This window comes from Musa acuminata, chromosome BXJ2-10, assembly GCF_036884655.1.
Source record: "Musa acuminata AAA Group cultivar baxijiao chromosome BXJ2-10, Cavendish_Baxijiao_AAA, whole genome shotgun sequence".
Classification (NCBI taxonomy): domain Eukaryota; kingdom Viridiplantae; phylum Streptophyta; class Magnoliopsida; order Zingiberales; family Musaceae; genus Musa; species Musa acuminata.
The window spans coordinates 37,029,718-37,047,263 of NC_088347.1; the positions used below are offsets into that span (position 1 = coordinate 37,029,718).

The 17,546-nt window shown below is 38.6% G+C and overlaps 2 protein-coding genes across 3 annotated transcripts; both read right to left on the reverse strand.

Annotated features, from left to right (window-relative positions):
- Positions 1-1,210: 1,210 nt before the first annotated feature.
- Positions 1,211-9,998, reverse strand: LOC103969616 (ubiquitin carboxyl-terminal hydrolase 17). Its single transcript, XM_009383201.3, has 11 exons — positions 9,401-9,998; positions 6,860-7,925; positions 6,639-6,727; positions 5,785-5,870; positions 5,531-5,693; positions 4,388-4,508; positions 4,130-4,287; positions 3,039-3,123; positions 2,617-2,826; positions 2,087-2,148; positions 1,211-2,005 (listed from the first exon to the last, which is right to left on the reverse strand). Exons 1-11 carry the CDS (start codon positions 9,721-9,723, stop codon positions 1,306-1,308), a joined length of 3,063 nt encoding a protein of 1,020 aa, XP_009381476.2. The 5' UTR covers positions 9,724-9,998; the 3' UTR covers positions 1,211-1,305.
- Positions 9,999-14,350: 4,352 nt separating this feature from the next.
- Positions 14,351-16,462, reverse strand: LOC103969619 (uncharacterized). 2 transcript variants are annotated; one of them, XM_009383203.3, is made up of 2 exons: positions 16,081-16,462; positions 14,351-16,009 (listed from the first exon to the last, which is right to left on the reverse strand). In XM_009383203.3, exon 2 carries the CDS (start codon positions 15,988-15,990, stop codon positions 14,698-14,700), a length of 1,293 nt encoding a protein of 430 aa, XP_009381478.2. In that variant the 5' UTR covers positions 15,991-16,009; positions 16,081-16,462; the 3' UTR covers positions 14,351-14,697. The 2 variants fall into 2 exon arrangements, with proteins under 2 accessions (XP_009381478.2, XP_064986544.1); XM_065130472.1 differs by having other exon boundaries at positions 14,351-16,012.
- Positions 16,463-17,546: the final 1,084 nt, after the last annotated feature.

A 17,546-nucleotide genomic window follows, 5' to 3' on the forward strand; every position in this document is an offset into this window, starting at 1 on the left:
CATATTAATCTGAAAGAGATAATATCTTCTTTTGTGTATTCAGAAAATTGAAATCGTTTTATCCTAAATGGGCTCATGGATTCAATGTTGAATTCTATCAACACTTTAGAACTTTCTAAAGTCCCACATTATGAGATTATTTACTGCTTTCCACTCCTCTAAGGATATCTTCAAGAGTAGAGTTGGTGGAGAACTCTTCCATTCTTTATTCTTAAAAAGAAAACCCTCTTGATGTCAATAACTTTAGACCCATTGCTCTCTATGGTTTACAAGCTCTTATCTAAAGTCTTTACAAATAGAGTCGAGCCATACCTATAAAACCTCATTAGTCCTAAACAATATATGTTTGTTCAAAGTAGAACTATTCATAATAATATTCTTATCGTGAACTTGTTCATACTCTCTCCAAATCCAAAGACAAATCTGCATTGGTTCTTTCGAAGCTGGATATTGAAAAAACTTTTGATTCACTGTCTTGGAGTGGAAGCTCTTTAGCATATGAATTTTCCTTGGGCCTATGTTAATTGGATTCGAGCTTGTATCATCTCTGTCATGTTTTCATGTCTAATCAATGATTCTCTCTCTAGATGGTTTAGCTACAATAGAGGTATTATTAGGCAAGGGGATTTTTTTTTTCTCCCTACTTGTTCATCCTTGCCCAGTAATTTTTTTCTTCCTAGATTTCTCTCTCTAAATCTCAAAAGCTAATCACCTCTTTCGATCTAAGGGGATTACATTTAATGTTTATTGATAACATGCTTATACCATTTCGAGCCGATCTAAAAATCTTATTCCAATTTCCTCATAGCCTCTATAATAATATTCCAAAAGCTCACTAATCTCAAGTCAATTTGAATAAATTTAATATATATTTCTCCAAACATATGCCCCTCGTCTCTAAGTATCTTGGATCATACCTTTTCCATTGGTCAAAGCTATTAAAGTATTATTTATAGTTGACAAAACCATCTCTCGCGTTCAAAGATGGTGCGAGGGTCTTATTTCTCAAGCAGGTAAGACGGTGTTAACACCCAAGGCCAAGAACTAATTAACTAATAATAGAAGCTAAAAAATGAACTAATAAACTGCTTTCAGACAAGAACTAACTAACGTAGAGCACACTAGATAGAGCTTAACAGACCCATTACCAGGACCCATGCTGATTTCAGACAAGAGCTGCACGTGAACAACTAACGAGGAGACTCACCAGTAAATGAAATACCTCTTCTTTTCTTTCATTTTTCTATTCCCTTTGCCTTGTGCAAAATATAATCTATTATTCATTTTCTCGACAACCCAAACAAATCAATAAAATGTTCGGGCAGTTCTTTCCCTACTCGGTCTTCTCAATAATATGCCAGACTTAACCTCATTTGGGTTAATCCAGCCAGTCTCTATGGCCCTACACTGTTCTGTTTGATTTCGACAATGTTCGTTTTTGTCGGCATACAAAAAGGATCTGCTCTCATCGCTGTGATGTTTGACACACCCAGGCCTCTCAGCCTCCACCTGGTTGATTTCCCTGCCTGAAGAATTAGCGATGCATTCAGAATCGTCGCCTCTGTGGTGATCTGGCATTGACCCACTTAAGACTGCTTTTGAGGAATGTCTAGAGCTCAGAGGAGAACGAGTGAATCCATCGGACTCCTCAAGGACTCTTAGGGGGCTATTCAAGTTGATGCTGTCTGACTCTCCAGACATGCGTTCCCAGTACTCTTCAGTACTTGTTGAGTCCCTTGTGCTCTCGGTGCTACAGGAGGAACCTTCATCGAAGAGAGAAGAACTGTCGCTGGAAGAGTCGTTCCGCAGAGGACGGAGCCTTTCATTGAAAAGATCTGATGAACGGAAATTGGAATGGTCACTCATCGTCCGCTGTGGGTAAAAACAAGTCCCTTGCTGTGCTACTGATGGACCACCAGGCTTTAATTTGCTTCTAGTCTTCCTTGCTTGTTCAAGCTCATGGGCCAAAGCTTTCCTTACGGAGGTTGGAGCACGTGGCGAACACCTAATTTGAAATGCCAATTCACTGAGAACTTAAAAACACCCAATTGAAACAAGATTGTGACTCCAGAACATTCAACTTTACCTGGCATAAAGAAGCATGTATGCACCTTTTGATAAGACCTCCTCAAGCTCCACGGGATTTACCTGTGCAAAGAGATGGAATATTAAGGCAATTCATTGTTGGATATTCCGTGTACCCATGATGACATACAACTAATTTTTGTTTTTCTAAGATTTTATGGATGGCGTTGAATTAAGCAGTGCATGACCATTAGGATGATCGGTACCAGGTATGCAATTTAAACCTCGTCGTGATACTAGAGTGACATGTACAAAACATAGGTTCAAAGAGAAATAAGAGAATGATTTGCCATTGCATAAATCACAATTTAATTGTGTAAAAGGTGCATCCATCTTCATCAAATTAAGTGAAGTTACCTATCAAAACATAGAACTAAGCAGATTCTATCTCTGTTCCAAATCAAGATGAGAATAATGCTTAAGAGTTATTCAGACAATTCTAATATAAGTATACACATTCTCTATCATATACAGGAATAAGTTTGTCAAAAAGGCCTTTCAATCAGTATAAGAATTTAACAAGCATTATACCTTGCTATCATTGATCTTGTACCACTTGCCTTGTGTGTCCTTCACATAACAAACATAGTGACCAGAAAAGGAAGCATTCTTGACATCTATGTGAACAATTGCAGCATACAGCCGGTAAACAGGGGACTTGTCATCTCCGCTCATGTAAGGAGCTAAATCGAGGTACTCATGGAACCGGACAGGTTTGTTGAGCTTGCCAAACATACCAGACTGCAAAAAGAATAGAAGACTATCTTTATTCTGTCTACCCGAAAGGTGGTAAAGATATCCTACCAGTCCCCTCAAATAACTGAATTAACTGGAGACAAAGAAACTTATTCCAAATATACTTATGAGGTAAAATGACAAGCAAATATCACTTCTAGCTGAACTATAAGCTATAAGTCAAACAGAAGAAAAACGTTTTGCTTACAAGTAATTACCTGAAACCGTTTCAACACAATGGTCAGGACATTCGGTGCCTCCAATATTGTCAACCTCTTTTTCGCTCGCTCATAAGACTTACAGCTGACAAGAAAAAATACACAGTATAAGATCCGTAAAAATAAGAAAGCATCACCTGTGAGTACCATTATAATCATAGAGAAACAGGTAGCAAAATATGTACTATCTGCATATTCATCATGATGTATAAATGTGTCAGTTGTATGTCACTTAGGGCTGAGTTATATCGGAACAAATTTTACTAACTTGATCTGGTAGTCACCTTGGTGACTATCATCATGGTGGGAAGAACAATATCAATCACAAGCTACTTCTGATACTATGAGGTTATAGCCCTATATGATTTGCATAAACAAGCAGGGAAAGCTGTATTAATGGAAAAGGAACTAGCCTAGTTAGTCAATTTCTTAGGAACTTCAAGTTCGATTTATGCCAGACCAACTGATAATTAAGCAACCAAATCATGGACAGCCCTTGGTGATCTGTTCCACCTTGAAAACTCAATTGGACAAAAAGAAAATCATTATGATGCACTACCCACTATCCTTCTTGTGATTCTGATTTCTTAGTCATCAAAAGATGAGATACAAATTTCTTTATAAAGCCTAAACGACCAGTAGTATTGCCAGAATATAATTTCCACATATGCATTAAAGAATAATCAAATATAAATTGTATGTTCATCTCCATCATGAGAATTTAGGATTGAAATGTCATTTAGGCATATTAAGTTGGTCAACAACATTAACTGTCGATGTGGCAATGTTGGTGACCCCAGAAAATCCTTATTTTAGACTCTTTTTTTTCTAATTTTAGACTTTGCAGCTTTCCCTCACTTGGCTGCTCATTCTCTACTATCTCTTTGCAATTTACGATAAAAGCTGGGTAGCAATAATATAGACATATTTAAAAGGTTTGTCTTATGAACTGAATGTGCTCAGAAGGAAATTGTCGGAAAATAAAAGATCAAAGCTGTTTTTTCTGACCACAGGGTTTGATACCAAAATTACTCCATAACGTATTCTAGCATGTTCAACTTTCAACAATTAAAAAACATGGAAAAACCAACCTGCCACATTCATACTTGTTCTCCCCATCCAAAATTTCTGGAGACGTAAAACGGAGAAGTGCTTCATCAAGGGTAGAGATATTGCCATCTATCTCTACAGTAAGATCCATCATTCTTTCACATCGCTCAGACTTGCTCTTGCATCTACTGCACCTTATCTGCATTCATTAATCATCAGCCATTTAGCAAATTATCATGATTAGACATCCAAAATAAACAGTTTTAATAGTATATAAAATAAAGTTTAAATTAACTTGCCTTGGATCGCAAGTAGCCACCAAAAGTTTGTTGTATGAGTGTTGTTTCTTCTGCTAATGGGCCATCTGGTTTTTTTCCAGCTTCCATTAAGCAAACAGATTGCATAGCATCAATAGCATACCTGCCAAAATGTATGAATAAAATCAATACTTTTAACTATAGTAACCCTTTGAAAAGGAAGATATATTTAGCATGGTTTGTCTTATCGGTCCGTACCGGTGTATCGACCAGTTGTCGGTACAGTATATACCGAGCTGTACCGAGTGTACTGACACATGATATGATGAGACATACCGATGTACCACCCATATCGGTCGTTTGTTGGACTAATACATACTGCTCATACCGAGTGGTATGCCTCGGTATGGTGAACCTTGATATTTAAGTCACCATAAGGATTCTCCTCATCAACTAATTCCTAATAAATTTTTTATAGGTGTGCATATTACGATTGTATGAAAGAATAGCTTTCTAATTGAATCTCATATGCAATAGTCAGCCAAGATAGTTTAGTGTTGACCACTAGGCGTTAGAGAACAAACTGAACAAGCCAAACATAATTGAAAATACTAATCCCAAAAGAAAAATAAGAGGTGGGAGTAAAATAACCTAAAAATATGTATCCCCAAGAGTGCAAGTAGCATTTGCTTTGTGCTCACGTTTGCAGTGCAGTGGCACAGTCAGATACATGTCTTATGCAAACAGCCAATTGGCATAACCAAAATATGCAAAAACAAGATCCTTGCTTAACCTCATATGAACTTCAGCTAACCCCAGACAGCATCAAGTCTCTTATTCATCATTTTTTATCATGAACCTAAAATTAAGAGAGAAAAATTATAAATCACAAACTAATTCTGGCAAACCCTAGTTTGCATGCACCCAAAGAAGCACAAGCCACCTGGAACCAAGCATATTTACTTTTGATCATCCCAACCCATGCCTTCACGTCCTAATTATAGAAGCTAACAGTATCCTTATCCATGTACGAATATAAAAGTAGTTATTAGCAAAAAAAAAAATCTCAAAAAAAAATACAAATAAGGTTTATGTCAAAATTTCTCTTATTTAATATCATGTCCATATAAAACTAATGACAAGGATTTGAGAGTTCTTAAGGCAACATCCGATGTTCAATCTCACCTTAAAAATTCATGGGCATCTTCTTCTTGCCCATGGCCAAAATTACTTCCAATATTGTGTAAATGAGAGAGTATACCAATGGGGGACAAAGGAGAGTTCCCTTCCTTTGCCTTCATGGCAAGACTTTCAAGTTCACATGTAAAGCACCACTCTTTCTTTGGACCTAGTAGCAATGGTAAAAATTTAAAAGATCTGAGTTTTTGAATACAGCAAGAAGAGAAAAAACAACAAAACAACATAGATGACATACTTACATATTTTTGAGTGAAGACCTTCGAGAAAATATGCAGTCAATGGTCGAGTAAATGCCAAGCACTGGAGAACAGCATTAGCATAACAGCTGCAATCAACAAACAAACATGTTTGAGGAGGAACATTAGTTGATTGACTGTACATAGATGGTTTAGGTCCTCATATGCCACGAAAAGTGCACACGTGCATCCATTATATCATGACAATAGGAACTAAGTCAATATGATATATATTAGGAATGCAATATATGCATAGTTCATCATATAAGTAATCGATTTCTTTAATCGTATCAGTTCAGAAATCTGTGAGAACATATAGATTTGTAATGAAAGTGCTTCCAATCTCCATATCAAGATATTATATACAGCTAAGATGGATTATAGGAGTTGCAAACGACTTCAGGACAATAGTTGATCATAAGTTATAATTCAGAAGTCTTAACAGTGAAGAAAAGTAGGGCAGAATGATTTTGTAAGAAGCAAAACAACTAACATACATGGGAAAAATTTTCAACTACAGAAACTATTACAACTTCAGATAGGCTTGCTGCCAGTATCTTTGACAAAGAATTAACATGCCAGCTAGAAACAGGAAAGGTACGTGGGTGCATGTCCATGTACCTTGCCCCTGATACATACCTGCACATGTAACTGCCATGACCAGGCATGAGTACAGCATGAATGATTAGTTCATGTCCAACCAAGTACAACCACATGGCTGACAAGCAAACTCAGCAATCATTCTGTTTGACTAGACTAGATATGGGGCAAAGTATAAGCAGCAGTAGTATTAAAGAACTGGAGTATATAAGAAACAGCCAAAAACACAATTTATATGGGGCAGCACTTGTTTATACCTATTTCCACAGTTAATAAGACCACAGGGATGCAATTCAATCTTGTCAGAGTTGTAGAGTTTAATGAAACGATCATATGGAAAAAGCGTCTGCAAGGCCAACAAGAACAATATAGTAAGCTGGAGAAGTCCATGAAAATCAACTTAATTACAACAGACTTAAATGCCAGTATGCAAATTCTTGTCTATACCACTCTGTTGATATTGAAGAAGTTCACTTACCAATTCTGAAGAGTAATGCCTTGAAATCTTAGAAGATGTAAACTCCTTAACAACTCTTTTCACAGATGTTGACATCCCATTTGCTATAGAACCATAAGTATCAGGTGATCCGACAGGTCCTCTAGGAGCATTACTAACCTTTGAGGATTCATAACATACAACAGGGTGAGCACCACCATTAGAAGATACTTGATCAGAAGCATATGGTAATGGTCGCAAAGTTCTGGAATTCAAAGACTGTATATCAGTGCTCGTCCCATTAGCAACAGATCCTGATATTTCTGTGTTTGAAGTTAGCATCTCCTTGTGCTCCAATTGAGACTTAGCTTCTAATGATTCAAATGCATGAGAAGAATTTTTTTCGGATCTTGAAAATGTATCTGGATGAATCCCATTACCAACTCCCCGAGGAGAAGTGATCTGACTACCAGCAACTTCAGGGTGCTCAGTACTTGTATGATCAAAAGATGAAGTTGCTTTTAAGCCAGATTGGTCATTCGACATGAATTTATCTGCCTCTGCTTTGCATGTGGATGCCTTCTCCTTTATATTACTGAAGCAAGAAGTGTTATTTGCCAAAGGACTTGATCTACCAGGCTCAGAAGTTAAAGATTTGGAAGGATCTACATAACTAGCATCGGCCACTGTTCCAAGGCCGCTAGTAGAACTATCAAAAGATGAAGATTCTCCCGGCCTACTATCATGGAGCGGAAGTAGATTGCCAACGGTCAAAGTATCATCAGGAGTTCCAACACTAGGACCAGAAGTCGTTTCCATTCCAGATACATCCATAGAACCATTTTCTTCATGTTTGTTTTTTTTATTAATATCATTATAAGAATATGCGAGTTCAGATGCAGCAGGCCTATCGGAAACCATCTCAACTGCTTTGGCATTTAGCTCGTCTCTATGCTCAAAACTATTCTCAAAAAAACCAGAGTGTTCAGCTTGCACTCCCTTCAAACCAGAAAATTTTAGTTCACCGCTATGGTCATCACTAACTTGTGGAGGATGGCATTCATCCTTGTGGCCTTGTCTCCAATGAATAATCTGGCATTTGCCAGAACTACAATAAACAAGGAAAGAAAAGTTCAACTTTAAGCATGAACATCGGTCTGTAATTTATGCAAAAAGATAAAAGATGCCACGAAATTACAGGGTAGCCAGTTGCAGTACAGTATGGTACCTGTGTTGAAATTTTCATATTCATTCATGTATAACATCAAACAAGCAGATTAAGCACCCGTTAGTAAATAAACTTTTTATTTAAACAGGTGAAACTTGCAACATTGTGAGTCAATCAATTGGTTTCTCTACTACTAATCAGTAGACGAGAAGTCAACAAACTTTTGATGGCCGAACATTTTGTTATCATAATAATTTATTATCCTTGAGTTTTTAATTTGGCAGTGGACTATAGTTCCTGATGCTTCAATGAAATAAATTTATCTCTTGCTGATGTTATGCTTTCATACTATATCATACTTCACAAAACAATGAGTCAAATCTTAATCAATTTTTCATGACCTAAAGTTCACATTACTAAGGATAATATAATCAAATCCTTAATGATGATTATCAGTTAAAGTGATAAAAAAAATTTAGCTGCATAGGTAACAAATTTTGAGAACCCTCACTCAATCCTGCATCACTAATCTAGCTGCATCAGTAATGAAGTAAAAAAGCTCAAGAAACTAAGATACATGTATTCTTTTATCTTGCATCACTAGAATATACACCAGTCCAGAATAGGCACTCATAAGTCCAAGCAACATTTTTGTTCCAACAATGAACTTAAGTCACAATGCAGAAAGAAAGAATTAATATAAGATGCAGCAGAAAAAGTAAAAAGTTCAAGAAGGTAGTATACAAATACCATTATGTTTTTTTTATTTTTCATCACTAGAATATACACCAGTCCGAAATGGGGGAACTTATAAATTCATGCAATAGTTTTATTTCAGCAACTAACCTAATGCATAAAAATGGAGAACCTAACACCGACACCTTCTCAAATCACTTTCTTCTCCTAGTGAACAAGTACATGACATTTCCAGGTGGAAAAAGGGAGGTTTTGATCTTTTCCAGTCTTCATAGAAATATGTTCCGCCTTATTTGGCCAACATCTCCAACAGACTGTTGAGTTGGATTAATATCGACTACAAACCACCCTATATCTTTTATATCTCCGCTGGGTAGTGCAGGACTTTTCTTCAACCTCAAGCTAACAGCTTCAGAAATTGTCCTCCAATCATAGGGTCAACAAAGATTCCAAAATCTCCAAATAAATAGAAGAAGCATCAATTTCAATCGTCACTAACCTAGGTATATACAACAAACTGAATTAGGAAACAAAAATCCTTTCAGGTCAATAATATGGCGTCCAAGTTTTACAGGCCACATTGTCTTAAAATCAACAGTGAAACCCTAAATCGATATAACTCGTTTCAAGCCACTAGCCAAAATACCCGCAGAAAAGATAAAATTGAAGGGAATCAACAGAATTACAAGCAAGAACGAAGAGAATTCGAGTCTACCAACCAGTATCTGACAGCCTTGCACCGGGCACACCTTGCGGTGGCAGGGCTCAAGCACACGGGGCACTCCGGCCGTGCCAACGGGTCTTTCGCAACGGCAGCAGCAGCAGAAGCAGCCACATGTGACGAGGCAAAAAAGACCGTTATCGCCTCCATCTCCGCCCGCGCGGCCTCCTCCGCCGCGAGCCGCGCCAGCCGCCGGACCTCCGCCTGCCTCACGGAGGCCAGGCGCCATCTCCTCCGCACCACGAAGGCGATCAAGGGCACAATTAGGAGGAACACCAGAGACGCCGCCCCCGAGAGCCCTAGGTCGCGGTGTAGGGGCATCTGTCCGCCGACGCTCCCCGGCTAGCAGCTTCCGATGTCCGTCCTCCTCGGCCGCGCCGGACGCCACTCATAGATCCGCCGGCGGCTGCCGCCCCGCAACCGACGACCACGATATCCCTAAAATCATCTTGCCGTTGGAGCACGATTACACGCTTCGCCGACACCGCCAATGGAAACAAGAGAGAGAAGGAAATTGGAAAAGGAAGGCAAAAGAGAGGAGGATTCGTTTATATTATTAGATCAAGGACGAACGCAGCAGAACAGAGGATATGGTGTTCTCGAGAACTTATAATAGAAATCCTTGTCCGAAGAGGACTGGGAATATTAATCATATATTGGTTAAAATAAATAAATAAATAAATAAATAATATTAAATAATTCACAAAAAAATAAATAAATAAATAAAATCAATATTGGTTAGATTTTTATTTTTACAATGGAGTCATAGTCACCACATTTTGTTACTAATTTTAATTGGTTGCGTGAGTTATAAGAATCCAGTGAAACAACATGTAAAAGTATAATTTTGCTTTCATTGACCATAAGGCTTATGCCTTTCTACACGACAAACGTGTTGGAGAATACGAAAACGTAAGATAACTTCCTCGGATCATGCATCACGCATTCATGAATCGGTTGCATGCATGGTTTAATTCTACATCCGATTGAGTATACGAATCACATAGCAACCTCCGAAGAGAACGGAATAGGCAATCGAGCACAAAGGGGATATAGAATATTTTTAAGAATATTATTTTAAGAATATTTTAATCATTAACAGTATTAGAATTATTTTAAGATGTATATATATATATATATATATATATATATATAAGAAGAAAAAAATTCTTTATTTGTTTTGGAGGAGCACTTGAAGGGAATATGCCGGTATTTATTCTTCGCCGGCTACGACTGCTGCCGTGGACCATCGATCACGGCCGTCTGATGACCGACATCGATGACCTTTGACCGATAACGACGGCGTCGACAACGTGGACACATTTCGACGGAAGTCTCACGTCCGGGACGTTCGTTGTTCTTGAGACGGTAGGATTAGAACTGGACGGGGTCCCGTATTTTTCGTCTGTCGAGATCCTAACGAATCTCGGCCGTTGGATCTGATGGCCAATCTTTCTGGTTCCGCCAAGCCCATGCGTGGATCCACGTCGGCACCTGACTTTTAATTGGCACGTGGCGTCCCCGGGAACTTACGAGGCCAGCGCGTGACGTCGCAACGACCAAGCGCTGTGTGGCATCGGATCGCCTGTCTCGCTTCGGATAGGCAACGTAATTGGGAAGCACTGCCCAGATGGGCCCACGTTTGTGGGAGAGTTTCGCGAAGTTGCATTCCACAGGATTTGTTATTACTATAAAAAATTATTTTGTTGGTAATTATATAGTTTTCGTGTTAACTCCACACTAAGCTAAACATAAAAAATAATACGGCATAACCAAATGCAATCTTGATATTGAATTTGGTAGATGGATGCAACTAGAGGTCAACCTAAAGGGCCCCAATTCAAGGGGACATTGGAGATATCTCCGAGCTTCAGTGCCATCACAAGTCTCATCGGAGAATCTTCCGAGGAAGAAAACAACACAAGCTGTGTGGTGGAGACTTCATTTAAAGTTCTTGGACTCTTTCAGGTGTTTGTCAGGTAAAATTCAAAGCCGGCCTTTCATATCATTTGTTGCCATTTGAGAGCCAACTTTTTTGCAGCTGAATTTACCTTAGAACTTGATGATGATGATGATGTCCAAAAGTTATAGGTTTTTATGCATTATCTTAAGGTTAAGGTTTGGCGAATGCTCGTAGATCAAAAGAAATTGCATTTCTACTCGGAGGACGAAAGCAACCAAATCACTTTCACGAATGGAAAGTAACATGTTGACTTTTATGGTCGCCTTCTCCTCATGTTTCAAATGTCAAAAAGGTTAAATGTGATGGTTGGATTAGGCGATCCAATTTATAAAAAGGATAAGATATATTAATTAGAACCTTGTTATATATATATATATATATATATATATATATATATATATATATATATATATATATATATATATATATATATATATATATATATATATATATAAACATGACTTCCTAAAGTTATATATAGATAGAGATTATAAATCTATTCTCTTCTCTCGTTAGTCTCTACTTCATCACTGTTCGTAGTTATGTGAAAAATAAAGATGATAAAGTGAGTCTAGCTGTGTTACTTCATTCATAAGGACTACGATGTGTACCAGATCCAATAGAAATATTTCATTGGTCTTGATTTATTGTCCATTTGATTTCAATTTTGATATTAAAATTTTTTCATATAATAGTAACATCATGATAGTTTTTCATACATCAGAACCATATTTTAAAATCAAATATACATTAAATTATAATAATATTATATCTATTCTATATTAAATTTATTTATATTATCGACCTAGAAAGTGTCATTCAATCTATTTGCTTATTTTGTTTGCAATTGTTGTTGCAAGTTATAAAGTTTTCCTCACCCACATGAGTGGAACCACATATGAAAACATGTTACTCGATTTTGGTTGATGAGCTATTGTCGACAACTTGGTATCGATAGTGTTATGAAAGGTGACGATTTGCCTTAGTCATTGGCTCTATTACAAGCAATAGTTGTACAAGCAATAACGACTACATGAGTAGCAACTACATAAGCTATACGATGGTACAAAAGGGCGGTGATATTAAGAGTTTTGTTATAGGTGGTCACCACGAGTGATCACCTATATCAACAAATAACTTATTATCTATGATAGTACAACATAGGGCGATGGCATACCGTGGCCATCGACCATATTGTGGGCAAAGGATTACTGTCAGCAACATTGTAAGGAGTTACGATGGTAGAACTTCGGTTGGTTCTACTAGTGGTCGAGAGTAATAATGGCATCGTGACATTGGGCATTGTGATGAGAAGTCACACCGCAAAGTGTTGATAGTAACTCGATTAAGAGATGTGGGTCTCATACAAGTGGTGTTATCTAGATGATGCCTACTTCATCACTAATCGAGGTTTTGTGAAAAATAAAAAGAAATGAGAAGATAAAACCAGGTGAGTCTAACTTGGCTACTTTCTACTAATTACAATGTACTACTGACAAAGATATTCCATTGAGCATGACATCTAACGATACACTAGTCTGATATTGATCTATCATTATTTAAATTTAATTTTATAAAATTAATTTTGTTTTCTTATAACAATAACAAAACAACAGTTTTATGCTTAGAGTGGTATGAGCCACGGTTTCCCTTTGTTCCTTTACCACTTTGAAGGATTCAAACTTGGTGAGTGGTTTGGTATGACTTATCGAACCATAATTAATCGATCCTCTTCAATTTTCTTAGAGGTGTTTTCATGATGTTCTTTGCACGTGTTTGAATAAGCAAATTAGGTCAAAACCACGGCGTTGGTTTTGGTCACTGTGCTTATGTTCATGATGTAATTTGCACGAGTCTGAATAAGTGAATTAAGTCAACATCATGGTGTTGGTCTTGTTCTTTGTGTTTATGTTCAGAAAGCTCTCTAATTTCAAATAACCATATTTAAATAGCACATTCTAAATACTCTTTTTCTTTTTTTTTGAAGTTTTTGCTCGTATAGAGACTGTTCAGCTAGATTTCAATGACTATAACATTAGAGTAACAATTAAATGATGAGCCAAAATAAACAGAAAAGCTTTAGAGCTATTATGATTGATAAGTATTTTCAAAGTGCTAATAGGAATTAAATTGCTTCTTGATAACATTATTTGGAGATTAGAAATTGATCCTTAAGTCTTATTTTGATGCTTTTCTATTGCTGATCACAATATATTAATTCATTTAGAAACTTTACACTTCTTGTGGTCGATGAATATGTTAGTTTGAAAAAATAATTTTTTTTTCTGACTAAAGAGAAACCATATATTACCTCAAAAATGAGTAATTATTATCTACAGCATTAATGGCAACCAAATCAGAAAATTTGCCAATCAATTGACAAATTTTAAAATGCCATATATCGTATTCAAAAAAGTTGTACATTAATTCAAGCCTCTATATGCAAATTATAAAACGTTGGAAGTGATATTTCAATTCCAAGAAATTCTAGTTTTCTTCGTTTCAAGAATACATATAAAATTATCCAATTTCTATTTCCTTTCATTTGAACAATGTTATTACAATTGCATATGCAGGTTTGTTTTAGGAATAAAACCGATTGAATTTTTTTTTTTTTTTTTTTTTTGTTACGAATCTACTTGACTCACTTAAATCAGATTCAGCTATTTTTCAATTGGGCTTAAGATGGGCTCCAATAGAAAAGAAAGCACCCAAATCGATTTCAAGTTCAAATATCTAAGAAATACTTGCAAGAAAATGAATATATATGTCTATTCGATCCCTTTAAGGGCACTTTGTTTGAGTTATTCGAATAAATTCAGAGATTCAAAACCAAGTTAGATTAAATTTTAGATCTGAATACCTAACTCTATGCTTGAATTTGGATTCAGATAACTAACATTATATATTCTTACCAATAATTTTCCAAGGAGTTGAAGGTGATATTTTCCAAGCAAATAGTAGATACTTGCACAAGCAAGGATATACCACAACAAAGCAAATACTAGATGATATTTCAAAGGCAACCACGCTAGAACAACATAACTAACGAAAGCAAAGCAAAGACGCACATAAAACGGATAGAGCGAGGAGACTCGCGCTAGTAGCACATCACAATTCTCCTCATAGTTCAACCTTAATCTAACACAAAGCAAAACACTAGATGCATGCAAAGCAAAGCCACACACGTTAAATAGATAAGAGCAGAGGAGACTGTGTTCCTCATGGTTGAAGCCCACTCTTAATGCGTCATGGGAACATCACAAGGGTTAGCAAAGCTCTTATATTGGTTCCCTTACTCAAGACTTGACTGTGTTCCAACTGGTCTCTTTTCAACCCCACCACTGGTGGACAGCAATTCCCTCGTCCCTGAGCTTCCCATAGAGGGCCAGGCACTCCCAGTAAGCCCTCCTTCTCCCCTTCCCTTGCTTGTGCCACTGGGTCTTGCACTCCAAGAACAGCTCATCCACCAGCCCAGTGGCGCCTTCCCTCACCATCTCCTCCACCACCTCAGCCTCCGCCTTCATCACCACATACTCCTCTTCCCTCAAATTCTTCGACAGCCACCCGGCTATCCCACTGGCCACACTTGCATACTTAACTTCGCCCACGACATCCAGTTTGATGATCTCGAACTCGGAGTTCCTTTTGGGGTAATGCTTATTGAACCACTTGTCGATCGTGGCCCTCCCGGGCATTCCGACATCGACGAACACCCTTCTCGAGTACTCGTTGAGCGAGCCGGCCAACAGATTGGAGAGAAACCTCGTCCTCTTCATGGCCCTTGTCGAGGCTTTTCGATCGGAAGGCGGCTCCAGCAATGCATCCTCTAATCCATTCAATACGCCAATGATCGATTCCGGCACGGCAAGCAATTTCCTCCCGATATGAGTGCCGATGAAATCAGCTGCATTTTCGTCCTCGAGTCCGTTCGGCATTTCCATTGATTCTGGGAGGGTGAGCAGCTTCCTCCCTGTTCGTGAGCCCATAAATTCGTCAGCGTTTGCGTCTTTGAGGGCAATGGCGTGGGCCGTCTTCTTGATCCCGACGATGGTGGAACCGAAGCGCCGGATGTAGACGATCCTGTAATTCGCTGGAAAATTGAAGGTGTGCCATGGATCCGAGCTCAGTCGAACGATAGTGACGCCTCCAACTCTCAGAATCCTTTCGACAAACATAAAGGAGGCGTCGCAGAAATCGTCGGCGGCGAGCACAAAGTCGACAGAGCGATCACGAACGGCCATCCGACTGGCCTCCGACATGACAGGGTGCATCTTGTTCTGCTTAACGAAGGCGAGTCGCGAGCCGGGGTTTCCGAGGAAGAGAGCGGCGTCGCTTGCGCCGGCTACGAGCAGCCCCTCGCGCCTCAGATCGCGGAGGAGCATAGGGAGGAGGAAGGGGTCGTCAGTCCACCGGTGTGGGGACAAGAGGGAGCATGTGCCGTCCGGCGGAAGCATGGATCTAAGCCAGGGATAGGCGAGTATGGCAACCGTTACGAGCACCGACCTGGCGATAACGCGGAGCACTCGTGGGTGGGGAAGACCGATCACGAGCTGATCTCCGCCACCTGCGGCGGCAGCGTGGCTCTCTCCGTGGCGTCTGGTAGCCCTGGGAGGACCCTTCATTGTGCAGATGCCGCTTATACTGCTACTGCGGCAGCGATCAAGAGACTTCTCTTTTCCCAAAGAAGGGAAACCAAAGAGGAGAAATCAAACCTGAGAACGAACGAAAAGGCCGGCGGGGAGGCGGCGACGAGCTTAGCGAGAGCAAAAGCGGGCGGCGGTGTGGTTACCACCCACGAGGGCCACACGGGTGCTCAAGCGTCTCAGCCAAAGGAGCATCAGCTGCCGCATTCGCTCCGCTTCCATGGTGGGCGACCAGATCCCGATGGCGAAGACAATAAACACCAGATCAGCCCTCGGTCTCCACCGCCAGTCCCCGGCGGTGGGAAGAAGGTAGAAAAAGATGAAGGTGGAGAAATGGAATCGCAATGGGGAAGGAACACCACTGGAAGGCAGAGAGGAAGCGGCGAGGGTGCGCAGTATATATTCGGAGGAGAGAGAGAGAGACGAGGGAGTAAATTAGGGAACGGAAGGGGAGGTTGCTACTGTTTCACGGAAATGAGGTTGTGCCGTAGATGTCAGGCTGTCAAACTTACCCTACGCTGTACTCTGTTGAGTGGTTGGTTGGCCGAGTTGGATTGCCATGGGGAACGATGATGAGATCTAGAGAAATCTTGATGAGTTTTGATGATGTGATTTTGATCATGATTTGAATTCAATTTCGGGGGGGATAGAATTATTCGATGTCTTATCAACTTTAATATACTTTGGGAAATTATGTACTGAATCAAATTAGTTATCTCCTATTGAGAGTTGATTAATTTGAACGGCTTGGATTGGATCACTCACGTCGCGGTGTGTTCCTACCAATTGGATCGGCTGCAACGGTAATGGTAACCGACGCGAGTTCAGGGGAGCACCGTATCAGATGGCAAACGAAGGTCGGTCTCGTTCAAATGAAGACCGAGACTTGAATTGGACCAACCCACCATATTTCCTCCATGGGTCCACACCACAGACACAGACTTGCAAACACAAGGAATTCATAAGCCACTGACTTGACATAAAGTGCAAAATAGAATATACTCAGAAAATAAATTTGACATTTTAAAAACGCATATTCTTTTTGTATTTAAGAATAATAAATATAAGTAATAAAACTATGCTAGAAAACAAAAAAAAAGAATCATTGATAAAATACAAAATTAAAATAATAAATATAAGATTTATATGTTTTGACATTGTTTACCAATATATGGAGAAAAATCAATAATTTTATTATATGAGAATAATGAATACAACGGGTAGAACTTTAGAAACCCAAATCTAAATACAAAATCCATACTACCTTCTCATGTAAAACTTAAAATAATTTTTTTTCTTTTTTTCCCATAGTCTCTCTGGATAAGAAAGACAATGAGTAGGTAGGTTTGGGAATATATTTAAAATATGCATTGTGAGCCCAATGCATATTTTAAATATAAATTAATATTTGGTAATTTTTTTTTAAAAAAATTCGTATTTAGCCTAGAGATTATAATGCATTTTAATATTTGTAGAATGCTAATATAAATTTTTAAATTCCCAAAGTACCATATGATATTACCTAAAACCATAAG